At 32.7% G+C, this 14,238-nt stretch overlaps 2 protein-coding genes across 4 annotated transcripts; one reads left to right on the top strand and one right to left on the bottom strand.

Annotated features, from left to right (window-relative positions):
* The first annotated feature begins 5,324 nt into the window (after positions 1 to 5,324).
* On the top strand, positions 5,325 to 7,982 carry LOC107918039 (deSI-like protein At4g17486). Its single transcript, XM_016847536.2, has 4 exons — positions 5,325 to 5,720; positions 6,638 to 6,891; positions 7,124 to 7,411; positions 7,518 to 7,982. The coding sequence occupies exons 2-4, from the start codon at positions 6,684 to 6,686 to the stop codon at positions 7,736 to 7,738; spliced, it is 717 nt and encodes a 238-aa protein (XP_016703025.1). The 5' UTR covers positions 5,325 to 5,720; positions 6,638 to 6,683; the 3' UTR covers positions 7,739 to 7,982.
* A 520-nt stretch (positions 7,983 to 8,502) lies between these two features.
* On the bottom strand, positions 8,503 to 12,178 carry LOC107916641 (lysophospholipid acyltransferase LPEAT1). Of its 3 annotated transcripts, none has more exons than XM_016845957.1 (9): positions 11,484 to 12,168; positions 11,231 to 11,344; positions 11,061 to 11,098; positions 10,573 to 10,637; positions 10,420 to 10,488; positions 10,114 to 10,247; positions 9,453 to 9,593; positions 9,015 to 9,078; positions 8,503 to 8,745 (listed from the first exon to the last, which is right to left on the bottom strand). In XM_016845957.1, exons 1-9 carry the CDS (start codon positions 11,988 to 11,990, stop codon positions 8,726 to 8,728), a joined length of 1,152 nt encoding a protein of 383 aa, XP_016701446.1. In that variant the 5' UTR covers positions 11,991 to 12,168; the 3' UTR covers positions 8,503 to 8,725. The 3 variants fall into 3 exon arrangements, with proteins under 3 accessions (XP_016701446.1, XP_016701445.1, XP_016701447.1); XM_016845956.1 differs by having other exon boundaries at positions 8,575 to 8,745; positions 8,932 to 9,078; positions 11,484 to 12,169; XM_016845958.2 differs by lacking the exons at positions 8,503 to 8,745; positions 9,015 to 9,078 and having other exon boundaries at positions 9,452 to 9,593; positions 10,069 to 10,247; positions 11,484 to 12,178.
* Positions 12,179 to 14,238: the final 2,060 nt, after the last annotated feature.

The raw sequence follows: 14,238 nt of genomic DNA on the forward strand, positions 1-14,238 counted from the left end.
TTCACATTATATAATTCAATCATTTTAGTCACTTATATTAAAATCACAAACAATGAGTTGATGTGACAGTTAAAAAAATAAAATAATAATAAATTTAACTCTCAACTTTTACATATTATATCGATTATCGATTTAATCATAATTTTAAAAAAGTAACCCTCAAAATTTACAAATTTTCTCAATTTAATTCTAGTTTTAAAAAATTCAAAAAAAACATAAAAACATATAAATATTTTTAAATATATATAATGATAAAATTTAAAATTAAATAAATATATTTAAAATATATAATTATATAAAAATAAATTAAAATCCTTCACTACCTTCCTTCTCCCACTTGCAACAATGGAGAGAGAGAAGGACGAAGGTTTCAATGAAATTGAAAGAATTGGGTGGAATCAGTTCAATATAAAATCTGTGACTTTTTAAAGAAAAATTAATCAGATCGGTGGAAGGATGAATTGATTAGATTTTTTTTTGTTAACCTTTTGGTTTAACTCACTTTTAAACATTAAAACGAATAAATTAATAAAATTTAAAAAGTCATAAAAAAATTAAAATTATATTGCAGATTAGAAATTTTATATTTACAAGGAAAATAACTAAAGCATAATTGAAATATTCGTTTTTGTTAAAATAAATAAATAAATAAATATCCAATTTTATCAAAATTTCAAATTTTAACTGATTTTATTTATATTGTTGTTATTTTAAATTATTTTAACTATATCGATTATATGAGATTCAATTACCAAAAAAAATGTTAATTTTTTTTCAAAATTAACAAAATAGGTCAATTTTTAGAATATTTATGGGTATAGACCAATATAAAGAAAATGCTTCTAGCTGGAAGCGCGTTAGAAGCGTTTTCCCCCTAATGGATACTTTTCCAACGACTATTTTAAATAAAAAACTATAACCCCCACCTTTACTCATTTCCCACAAAATTCTCTCAAAAATCTAAATTATATTTTCTATTAGATTTTTATTAACATTTTCTAAAAATATTTTTTTTAAAAACTAATGTGTTATATATAGTTAGCAATGGTCGATTCTCTAATCTGTCATGAAGATAAGTACATTTTCATCATTCAATTGCAAATGGTAAGAATAATTTTTTTTATTTTTTATTTCATCGTTATATATTAACTAAATATTTTGTATTTTTTTTACATAAATAGGCAGAAGATCGAATTTTACAATGCCATATTTGTAATCTATCCTATCCTTCATCACCGTTGATTGAACCATATTTGAAGGAAGTCGATTTTTGGCACGTGACCCTTGTAGGTTGGGGTTGTAAGTTGGACCCAAAACTCGTAAGCGCGTTGGTGGAGAGGTGGAGACACACATATTCCATCTTTCATGCGGCGATTGTACTATCACTCTAGAGGACGTGCATTTATAGTTGGAGTTATTCATGGATGGGTTGATAATAACTGGGTCTGTTCAGACCAGTGATTGGCGAGGCGTATGTAGTGAACTTTTAGGTTCAGTTTCGAAGACAATTTACAGAGGTCGGATTGAAATGGCTTGGTTATGAAAAACTTTCATGATGCTGGATAAGGATTCGAAATGAAGTCAAAAGAGAACGACACACTGGGGCGTACATCCTTTAAATCGTCGGGGGTATCCTGATGCCAGACATGTTAGAACACTCGTCCATCTAAGGTAGTTATTGAAACTCGTCGATTTTAGAGGAGCAAGCGAACTCAGTTGGGGGTCCGTCGTGTTGGCGACATTGTACCAGGAGATGTGTCGGGCAACGCAACCAGGGAAAATCAAAATTAGTGGTTGCATTTTATTACTGCAATCATGGGTGTAGAACTGATTTCTATTTTTACATCTTCGATCGAACTACCCATATACATTCCTACTTGTAACAAAGTAAAATTTAATAGATATTTTAATAATAAAATTGATTTAAATAAATATTATTATGCTAAAAAGTTATTTAAATAAGTGGAATCATGGGCCGAGTCACGTGAGATTTATTAGAATTTGTAAAATAAATATGAAATAAAACTTAATAAACTAGGATCTATCATGTCAAATCATCAAGAATAAATCAAGAACAAAAGTAGATATGGAAGCGTACCTGAATCCATGAAGTCCTTGAAGTTTTACTGAATCTTGGGGATTTGATCTTCCAAATTAGCACATAAGAAATTCAGAGAATATCTGCTCTCTCTTTCCTAATGATGGGATATTAGAAAAGGTATCTTGTGTATAATTTGGGAACCATAACCCTAATATTTATAACCTTTGCATATTAGTGCTAATTCCTAATTAGCCGATCATTAATTAGAATTTGATTAGAACTCAATTACTAGAGTATCTCCACATATTTGACCCATACTTTATTTGAATAGAGAGTTGTTCAACATTGTCTTATTTAGATTTTGGATTCACTTCTTAATCAATGATAGGTATGAGAACCTAAACATCGTCAAAAGTGATAGTAGGAATTGAGTTGTAATTCAATTCCTCCTTAAAAGCAATGTCTCTGACCTTATTTCTCCCTCCAAACTCGACATCCTAAAAGAATGTTGCAATTCTCGTCTAAAAAATATTCCTAATTGTGGGATTATAAAAATCATAGCCGCTAGATTGCTCAGAATTTTGTTAACCCTTAACTTTACAAGCATCAAAGAAGTCAGAAGTGATGTCATTTCAACCTTATCGTTTTTAGCAAAACGTTTCTCAATTTCGTCAAGGAAATTTTAGCCTGAGTAATCTTTTTAGATTCTTTTCCCCTAAAGGCTTTTGAAATGTTGTACTTCATTATCATTAGACTTATGCAATTTGAACGATCTCACCTCTCAAAATCCCTTTTAACATAAGGGGTGTTTTCCACAGTGAGAGGTGGGGGTTGTTCTCCCCTTAGTGCAATGTTTATGTTCATACAACTAAACACTATAAGTAAGTACCTTTTCCATTCATTGAAATTAGTCCCATTAAGCATGGATATAGAATTTGTATTAGCAGATATTGTGGCAGTAGAAGATGAATTAGCTGAATATAGAACAAAAAGTAAGCTCACATCAATATTAATAAGTAAACAATAAATTCAGGATAATGGCTAATCCCATCTCAAGATACCAAAGACAACATTAATATTAAGTCTTTGGACAGTAATATTAACAGTAAGCGGTACTCTTGTTGGAGCAATCAAACATTGACAATAAATTATGTCAAACAATGAATTAATCTTTGGACTAACATATTGCTCATATAAAATACCTTATAATTGTCACACATTTGTCATCACAGATGTCGTTAAAATTCTGTCAAATATTAACTTACATTTGGGTCAATTAATAAACGCATGAATCACAAAAACATATAATCATCTTGCTATTTTAAATAAACTAATCTACACAAAAGAAGTCACTTTGGCGGCATTTTGTTTCAATTAATCTATTTAAAATATTAGACATCCTTAATTAAAACCTAAAGTCAAAATTTGAATTTATTTGTTTCAAAGTATTTCGATAATAGTATATATATATGTATATATATTTATCCCAAAACAACATATAATGATGTTGGCAAATATAGTAATAGTTGAATAAATCATAAATCATAAATAACCTCACATAAGACTTCAAATTTAAACCAAAATAATTTGAATAAAGTACACTTCTTTAATATTTTATCTTTGGACAAAATATTAACTTGTAAGTGATATATTAGTGTAATAATCAAACATTGACAATAAGAATGTGTCGAACCATAAATCTTCTTTTGGGCCAATTTATTGCTTACATGTAAAATCGAATAATTGTCACATGCTTATTATTATAGTTGCACATGTAATATTATTAACCTTCATTTGGGCAGATCAATATTAAACATAACTTAAGTTACATGCACACAACCTTTTATATTTTAAAACAAAATAACTTATACAAAAAAAAAACACTTTGGTGACTTATTGCTTTAATTAAGTTGTTTTAATATATATATAAACATACCAATATTTAAATTTAAAATTTACCCAACAGTCAAATGTCAAAATTATTTTTTTAATTAAACTCCAAAATAACCCAAAATAAGGTTGCCTTAATAATGCAATAAAAAATCAAAACCTTAATTTTTGACTATTTGGTTCAAAGCCAAATAATTAGCAAGCATATGTATTCATAATTTTGGCATGGATAAAAAACACCAAAGCAATTCATGCATATACATGTATTCATAATTAAATAGAAAAACTTACCCAAAATTTACCATGTAAATCTAAAGTTGTATTGCATAGTTACGGAGATTCCACTTGTTATCCTATCGATGTATGGGACTCAACATAGTTATGCTCATTAGCTGTTTGTAACGCAAATACCTTCGAGCTCTTTGTTCTACCAAGTCGGGTCATCTTTCCAACCATCTATTCCTAGATCGGAGGATGCACGATGACAACCGAGAATGTAAAGATTGCAATCGACTGAAGGCGAAGAAGATGAGCTATTGAGACCACAACCCCAACTGCCACAATCCCGTGTAAAGACTGAACCAAGGAGGAATCCAGTGCGCAATCGTCAACCACCTGGATGTGGCACAGATTTTGACTGGCATCTGGATTGATTAATTTTATTGTTGTATCGAACGTTTATATTTTTTCGATGATTTTTATTATTATGATTTTAGAGTAATTTCGTCATCATTTAACCACATTAAAGTTGATATTTGTAATCATTTCACAAAATTGAAGTTGTAATTAGTTACTATTTCATAAAATGAAAGCTAATATTTGTTATCATTTTACAGAACCGCGCGTTTACATATTACAATAGAATTTGTATTTGTTTTCTAGTTTATATCTTCCTCTGTTGGTTTGACTTGTCCCGAATATTCATGTTATCAAGTATTCGATTCGACATTAGGCGACCTTTTAGTTTGTGACGGAATAACCTATCGGGTAACAACTTAAACAGAGCGCTCGATATAGGCGACCACATACGATTAGTGTAAATACAAATATTTTAAATATCAAATTTAATAATTACAATTATTATGTTAAAATTTTAATTAATTTAAATTTTAAAACCCTGACCTTAAACTCTAAAAAATAACAAAGAAAAAAAAACGTTTCGAGCTAGAAATATTTTTCCTGAATGAGTGTGTGCCCATAAATATTCCAAAAATTACCCTAATTTAAAAAAAAATCGACATTTTTTTGATAATTGAATCATTATACGAGTCAGTTGAACGTCTAATTTAACAACATGCATCCCAATACTGTATGGGGTAAATAAAAAGAATATTTGGAAAAATAAAAAGAAAACAGTAATAAATGCGAAAGAAAGCGTGGAAGCGAATGAGGAGCGGAGTGAAAAATGTAAAACAGAATAATAAAGGAGATTAAGAGAACGGGAGAGAGAGAAAGAGAGAGAGAGGGGGGGGGGGAGGGGAGAGAGAAACGAAGAGAGAAACAAAAGAAAGCTTATGGCTTTTGAAATTCTCTTTCCCCATCTTCTTCGTTAAGGCATCGGGCTTTCCAGTTTCGAAGACGGGGGAGTGGGGGCTTTTGCCTTTTGCCTTTTGCCTTTTGGCTTTTCATTAAAGGTTTCATCTTATTCTTCTTCGTTCGTCTGGTTTTTTCTCCGTTCGTCGCAATACAGAATCACGAAGCCTTTTTCCCTTCAATGCCAACTGAGCTTCGATTCTGGAGTGGCGGCTTGCCTTACGTTTCACGCTGAATGGCCTTCTTCTCTCAACCTGTACCTTCTCGTTTTCCCTCATTTTCTTCTATTTAACGTTGTAAATCTTGTCTCTCTCTGATATCTTACTTTGTTTCATTTATTGTTTCTTTTCCCCTTCTGGGTATTAACAGTTTTCAGTAGATCTGAAGTGATTCTTTTCTTCTTATGGTATTTATTATTTTTTCTTTTCCTGGACTGCCAATCAAGATTGCTCCTTTTCCAACATTTATTAAAGAATTTTTAAATGTTCTGAGTAATAATGGAAATCTATATCCATCTGGTAATGGATGTCGAAAATGCATCGCTTGATGGTTCAATTTGCTGCTAAAAATCACTGGGTTTTCCCCTCCTTGTTAAAGTTCGCTTTTATGTTAAGTTTGTGTCATTCTGTATTGGGTTTTCCCCCCTCTTCATGACTATGGGAGTTGATTTGTTGATATCTTTGGGAGATATGAAGTTTCATATACAATGCAGGGTTAATTAGCTAGCATTGGTATAAAATTAACAAAAATCAATTGATAAAAGATAGTTTTTAGGGTAAAAGTATTATGGAGGCCTCTGAACTAGGCACTAAAAAATGGGCAAATTAGTGTCTATATATTAGATCAAATAGCAAACTCGTCCTTCTGTTACAAATGTCACAAGGGACTGGTTATTCTGTCAACAAGCCAGTTTTTAAGAGAAAGGATCAACTTCTTTAATCAAATGTATAGGGATTAATTTGTGCATTTTTTTAGTAAAAGGGGGCAAAATGTGATCTGACTCTGAGTACAAGGGCTTCCATGATATTTTTACCAGATTTTAGTGCAATCTTTGAATATATGAGCAGTCATTTTCTATTAAAGATTTGTTTACAGTATACATCTTTCTCTTGTTTTTTAGCTTATTTCTTCCTTTAAGACAAATAGCTAATGTTTGCTATTTTTTTACCACAGGTTGTATAGGCATTGATCAAGGTCTGTTCTTATCATTTAAGAAAAAATGGAATTTGAATCGAAGAAGAAATGGAAATCAGTGTTGCCACGTCTTTTCAAAAACAAATCAGCTTCTCGTTGTTTTTTCCCGAAAGTGAAGCCAGCGACTTTCAGTCCAAGTTGTACTCCGGTATATCTCAATGTATATGACCTAACACCCGTGAATGGCTATATTTACTGGGCGGGCCTTGGTATCTTTCATTCCGGCGTCGAAGGTTGGTTTATATCATTTTTTACTCTGTGATTTTGCTCCTTTGCTTGTTTGGTGTCTTTCATTATAGCATTTTACCATAACAGTTGTCGAGTTGGAATGAAGGCTACATAATTCATAATACAGAGCAATGAAACTAAATATGCAAGATATGGACTTGAGAATTTTGTTTTTGCTAACTGGTATTGAGTCTTTAAGTCTTAGCTTTTCTGATAACCCAACTACGTGCTGTATAGTTCATGGTGTGGAATATGCATTTGGAGCTCATGACTACCCAACAAGTGGTGTTTTTGAGGTTGAACCACGACAGTGCCCGGGATTCAAGTTTAAGAAATCAATATTCATTGGAACCACATCATTGGACCCACACCAAGTAAGGGATTTTGTGGAGCACTACTCGGAAAGGTACAATGGTGATACGTATCACTTGATAGTCAAGAACTGCAACCACTTCTGTGATGATATTTGTCAGAAGCTGACGGGGAAATGCATTCCTAGATGGGTAAATCGACTGGCAAGAATAGGTACACAATTACATTCCCGACTTGCAAGATACATGAGATGTTTATTCTCATATTGCATTTTGGTATGGATCTCAAACAACCTGAAACTTGTGCTTTTGTGTGTCAGGTTCAATGTGCAACTGCATTCTTCCAGAAGGCCTTAAAACTTCAGTTGTTCGGCATGATCCAAATTATGAACCGCAAGATAGTGAGAAGAAGAGATTGAGATCTCCCTTTAGTTGCCTAGCTTCAGTGTCGAAGCAGCAGAAGACTTCACATAAATCACCTTCAAGAGGCTGCTTGCCACCATCGTCGAATTCGAATAATTCAAACAACGTTTTACATTAAAAGGAAAGGTAAGAAAACTAACTGGTTGGGGATTTTTTTTTTCCTTTGGCATTTTGAGTGCATCCCAAGCAACCTCCATAAAAAAACAGGCATAAATGTTTGAAGATTTCTTTTGGTGTTGTGTTCTTGTTCCTTTAGGATGTTGTCTTGTTTGTAACACAACACCAATGTGCTTTTTAGATCGTTATTTGGAGATGTTGATTTATTCCTTTCTGAAAAAGCCTAATAAATGCAAGTTTCTAAATTAATGTAATTTATTTTATATTTTATTCCTTAACTCAAACTAATATTGTTTAGTTAAGTTTTTCTAGAGATATTGAATACTGAAATTTATGAGATAAAAAAGATAATGATACTAGAATGTATGTGTATTTACAAAAAAAAAAAAGTAATAATAAATAAAGTATACGAATATTATAGTTTTACTTAAATTTGTGTTGATTTTTTTCAGAAAAAATTATATCTATTCATAAATTCTTTTAACTATTAGATGGTAACGCACATCAGCGAATCATGATGTCTATTGTAAATTACTAAATCAACATTATATTATGGAACTTTTTTTTTATTTTTTTGAAAGAAAGAAACTTCATCAACAACAATCACAATATAAGGAAAAAGAATCTTTTCTTTATATATTTTATGTATTAAATTTATTATACGATATTTGAGTTCTAGTTGCCACTAGAATTTCAAACAAACAAACAAAAAAGAAGGGTATTTAGTAATATTTATTGTAATGATGAAAGCTTAATAAATTTAAATGAGGAAAAATTAAAGATTTTTTTTTTAAATCCTGAAAATTACATTAATACTACTAAAAAATGGAATTAGCATTTCAGGGGCAATTGCGTACCACTCCATTCCCAGCCGATGATAATAAAATAAAAATTTGTCTTTTTATACGCTTAACCTGAATTTGTTTTTTTTTAATATATAAAAAATAAATAGAATAAAAAAATTGACTATACAGATGGAGAATCCAAATTAGCTTTGACCAAGTAGACCTGCAGGAACAAAAAAGAGACGGTTCAGATTTACAAAAGCAGTAGTCAACTTGGACTACAAATAGATAGTTATACCACAAAACCAATAAATAAAAATAGCCCCTAGGGATGGCCATACTTTTCATGAATTAAGAAGTTCAGAATAGAATTGCAATGGCGTTGTGAGTGCAAACTAAGAAACTCAACTGTGAATAGATAACATGTGGGAGCAAGGCCAAGAAATTATCAATCGTTTTTCTGATGCAAAACACTAGGCAGTCTATTATTACCATTCAGAGCAGCAAGATATATCCGCTTCTCAGCCAACCCGATATCCGAAACTATCAAATCTCCCTGCACCCAAAACAAAGTCATACTCCCATTAACATCATTACCTTTTTTTTTTCTTTGAACTATCAAATCTTGACATGCATAACGAAATGGGTACGGGAAACACATGCAAGCGAACTCAAGTAAACATAGCATGAAAGACAACTCAAGTAACAATGTCATATGATGGTGATTTAAACCAGTGTTTCAGAATTCTATTACGACCATAATATAGCCTCTGAAAATGGTCAATAGAGTTGTATTTCATCTTAACTGGTTAACATAGATTACTGCCTTGAAAGGCCCTAGTTTAGCTTCTATGTTAACCATGGAGAGTGATGTAAGAGACCGTACCTAAGAGCCAAAATTTTAAGAGAAAGTTGATGGTATATACATACCTCAGCAGCCATCAATTTTCGGACATTATTAGCATATAGTTTCGGATTATCCTTCTCTTGCTGCGATGGGTGGTAGATAGGTAACCGTGTTACCTCTAGGTTATTTACAAATTGACACAGAAGAAAAACCACATGACGCACCTACAAAGAGCAGCAGGAAAAGAATGTCATAATATAAATATAGTTCTCATAAAATTACGTCGAATTAAGTTCAATGTTTTCTTGCAGGGAAAAACGTAATAATATATATATATTTTCCAGATAATTATCCATATTCTTAACAACTTTCCTTCACTTTTGATTTATATGATAAGTACATATTATGTTCACATTTGAGTAGTTTCTTCGGAAACTTGTTCCATAAACCAGGAAAGGCTACAGGAACAAGCATTGGTTACAGTAGTTTTATCAGATTTTATACAAATGCACTAAACAAATAACAAATCATCATCAGAATATTCGTGTAACAGACAAAACTCAGCATCACTGCAACTATAACGCACGTAAGACCACCAAATAACTAAGAGAAGTAAACCAAAATTTCTCATATGCATTAACATATTGATATCCAGCAATCAGTTACAGGAATTAAGAATTGAAAAAAATGATTTATTACCAAAAAATTACGAAGCCAATGTAAATTTGCTTAAGAGATACGCACCCCAGATATTGACTCCCAAGCTGGACTAAATCTTCGGTATGAATACCTTAAAATAACAGGCATTACAGGTGCTCCGGCCAAAAAAGCACCAGTCTTGAATGGGAGGAGGAAATCCCCGTTTGTTGTTGTTCCTTCTGTTTTCATGAAGAATATAAATCAAATTTTACTAGTTACGGATAGGCAGGTGCTTAGGATGCTAGGAAATATCAGCTACAGACGTACATATACACCCATACAGTCGTTCATGCACCATAAATTAAACCATGTCATAAATTTATATAGTGGTCGGGAAGATGATTAATTAACCTGGAAAGAGCAGTATCATTGGAGCCAATTCATTTTGATGTGCATTACGAACTCTGTCAGTCACGATGCCTGAAAGAGAGACCAGTTAGGCATTGTACCTTTGATCAATAGTAAAGTGGCGAAGAACAGGCTTGACGTTGCAAGTTTTTCTACCTGCAACACCCTTGAAGTCTGATGATTTTGACTCTCGCTGAACAAAGACACAACCAAGACATTTGCTGTAAGAAATAAGCCAAATGTCATTCACCGCTCCAACTCAAACCAATCTATTTGTACAAGGAACGCAACATGCAACATAGAGGAAATATAGTTATGGTAGGACAGAAAACAAAAGAAACATATAGCCATCAAGTAAAAATAACAGTAATAATGGATCCACAAATACTCTTACCAAAACTGAATATTTCTATTCTGATATAAACAGTTTGCTCGCTAGACATTACTACAGTATACCATACGAAGCTCATAGATTAAGAGCTTACAGTGAAATAAATTGCAAAACAATTACCACAAGTATATCAAGCTTTGGACGGGCAAAAAGAAAAGAACATAACAATTTGACAAGAAACAAAAGAATCAATAATGGCACATTGTTTTGCACCAAATCGCAGGAGAAATTTAGGAGGATAAAATGAACTCACCCGATGAGACCAACCAAGGGAAGTTTACTCACTGATTTCTTCAGCAATAAAATCCAAGCGTTTCAATCGAAAAAAAATCATACAAGAAATATGTCAGTTAAACCAGCAAAAACATACCATTTATACATAATCAATAATCAAAACTAGAAAAGCGGCTAAAGTTGAGAGACCTTGGCAACAAAACTTGGGAAGGAAGAGGACATGTGATATAAGACATCTAAATATGACAAGTGATTAGATACGATTGCCCCAGGCCTTACTCGCTCTTCTGATTGTTTGGTACTCTGTAGAAAAATTAAAACCAAGAAATTGAAAACTCAGGACAATGCTGATCATGCAATTACTTTCTATGTTAACGTGCATTAACTAAAGCTGGCAAATTGGACTAGCATGTAAACAATGCTAAATAAGTGACAAGGGTACCTCAGTTTTTGAGTTGTCTTGTGTATTTGCTGAATCCTTATGAGTCTCGTTAATCCAATAAAATCCTACCATAAAAAGCAGCAACCTAGAGAGATACCGGCCCGACTGGAGAATCACAGCTCGCCTACATCCACCCAAGTGTGCGTAATCTTCCTGATCTTCCTCCAGATTCGGGGCCGAGCATAGCGTAAAAATTTTACAAATCAAGTAATACAGGACCAAAATAGACATTACCAAAAGGAGACGTAGAGGGAGAAGCGTGACGAGGGCGATGCCCAGCAGGAGTTTCTCTTTCAATGGGAGCTTTCCGCATCCCAGGGAACCGTACACGTCATTGCGGACAAAGGCGGCGAATTTCTTCTCGAGCTCCTGGATATCTTCTGCGGCGGATGATGCGGTGGATTCAAGGAGGGGGCGGTGGTCTTTGGCGGAGGCATCGTCGTCGTTGGGGTCAGGCTGTTGGGTCTTGGCGGGTTTAGAATTAAGATCCTTGAGTTCGGATCCCATGTTGGTTCTACAAACCTAATGATTTCCTAAATATTAAATGATTTTTATATATGGAAAGGATTGGTTAGATGTGGGAAAACCGCCATGGATTCTTCTGCAAACTTGATCTTTGGCCACCACGTCTCTCGTGAAGGCCAGGTTTATTACTGGGAAAATCAATCAAATGCGCAAACAAAATTGAAAAAGGAATAATATATAATATATAATTTTTTTATTTTTTTGAAAGAAAATTATTATTTATTAGTATATGATAAAATATGCAGCGAACAGCGGCCGTTTGATGGAACGCCGATGGTGTTGACCGTTCGATTTGATTCCAATAATAGTGGGACTGCATTCTAGGTTTAGTCTAGATAAATAATTACACAGTCCTCCAGTCGATGACACTTTCGACACGTGTTCTTAATTGATGGGCCGTTCTACCACTAGTCCACCGTTACAATTCGCCTTTCGTTTTTTTGCACCAGCCACATCTACGTGAGAAGCTTGCGGTCCGTTTCTACATTGATATTACATTTATAATCTATCTTTTGTTTTTCTTTTTCTTTTTTTATAAAAATAATACAAAAAAATTAAGTATAAAAATAGTATGAGAAATATAATAATTACGAAAATGGATTGAAATATATAGTGATCATGGGGTCGTCGCACTGTTAAGCGGTACCATCAACATTCTACCACCAATTATCACCTAATAATGTTGTGGGAAAAAATGACTGTTTAAGTGATGTTGTCTGACACATTGGCGACTCTGGTATAAATTTTTTTAAAAAAAAACTCGTATTTGTTAATACACACAAGGCCAAAAAGATCCGGAAAAAAAAACAAAAAGGAAAAAAAATAGCTTGTTTAACAAAGCCAGAGTTAAAAAAAAAAGAGTTTGTTTGACAAAACAGGAGAGAAAAAAATTGTTAGAAATCAAAATTGAAGATCAATATATTTGCTTCTCATTTTAGACTTTAAAAATCAAGTTTTAGTTGATAACATTAGTTTATAATTATTTCTATGTAATTTTATTTTATATTGATAATTAATAGTATGAGATGCAAGTTATATTATTTGCTAAAAACATTTTTTTTGTTGCTTTTAAAATAATATGAATTGTTTTAATATGAACTTTTTTTAATTTATTTTATAGATTTAGTATCAAAGATGAATAACTAAATCTTCGTATATGTTCATTTCAATGGGGGTAATTTTACAAATAGCAGTTGGTTGTATATTTGAATTGCACCATCAAATAGGAATAACACTTAACAAGAGTGTAAAACTTGATGAAATAAAACAAAAGATTAGTGCAAAAATTGCTTGACATTAGGGGAGGAGGATGTCTAGACTATTATACAAATTTCCAGTTTCGTCAAATCTTGTGCAAATATAGGGAGATGGAACTTGTAGAGGATGTTGATGTGGAGATTATAATTGCACTATATTGCTCGCCTAAAAACTTCAGTTGTTTGTTGAGTTAGTTGATGTTGAGTCTGTTTAAAATGTCACTTCATTAAATCAACAACATGGAATTGAAGACCTATATACAAAGGTCGGAGAGCTTTTATCGATAGGCGATCTTCTGTACACGAGTTTGACTTTGATTTAAATGTTAGGTGGGTAGAAATGTACGATTATGGGGAGACATCGACATGGGGTGATAATCCACGCAATGCTTCGATTGTGTATAACAACCCTAATGACACTCCCCGTTTACAGATATATCTATTCGTGATTGGTATCAATGTATATGGTGAGGAAGGACCTGATAATGATGGTGGTTCTAATTACGAAGGTGAAAAGTTTATTGACTTGGATCTCAATAATGTCTAAATAATGACTCGGATCTTTCAACCCATATATTGAACGTAGATCCCGATGCTACGCATACATATGAGTTTCCTGAATACCCAGATATAATACATTCTCATATGTTGGCATTTGATTCTAAATTAGAAGAGTTGGTTATAGGTTAATAATTATTAAACAAGGAGAAATGTGTATTTTCCATCAAGAAGTATAGCATGAAAGTGTCGGTAGACTACAAAGTCATTGTAACTAAACCAACATTATATATTGGGGAGTGTTGGAGGTCTGCAACAGGTTGCACATAGTGGGTACGAGTTGCATTGATACAAAGGTCACAATTATTGGATATTCAAAAATATGTTAGGCCTAATACATGCACTACTACACGAATGACGTAATACCATCGGAATCTTGATGCGAAAGACATGCCCACTATTCTTGTATCAATCCT

This window comes from Gossypium hirsutum, chromosome A01 (genome assembly GCF_007990345.1).
Source record: "Gossypium hirsutum isolate 1008001.06 chromosome A01, Gossypium_hirsutum_v2.1, whole genome shotgun sequence".
Lineage (NCBI taxonomy): Eukaryota > Viridiplantae > Streptophyta > Magnoliopsida > Malvales > Malvaceae > Gossypium > Gossypium hirsutum.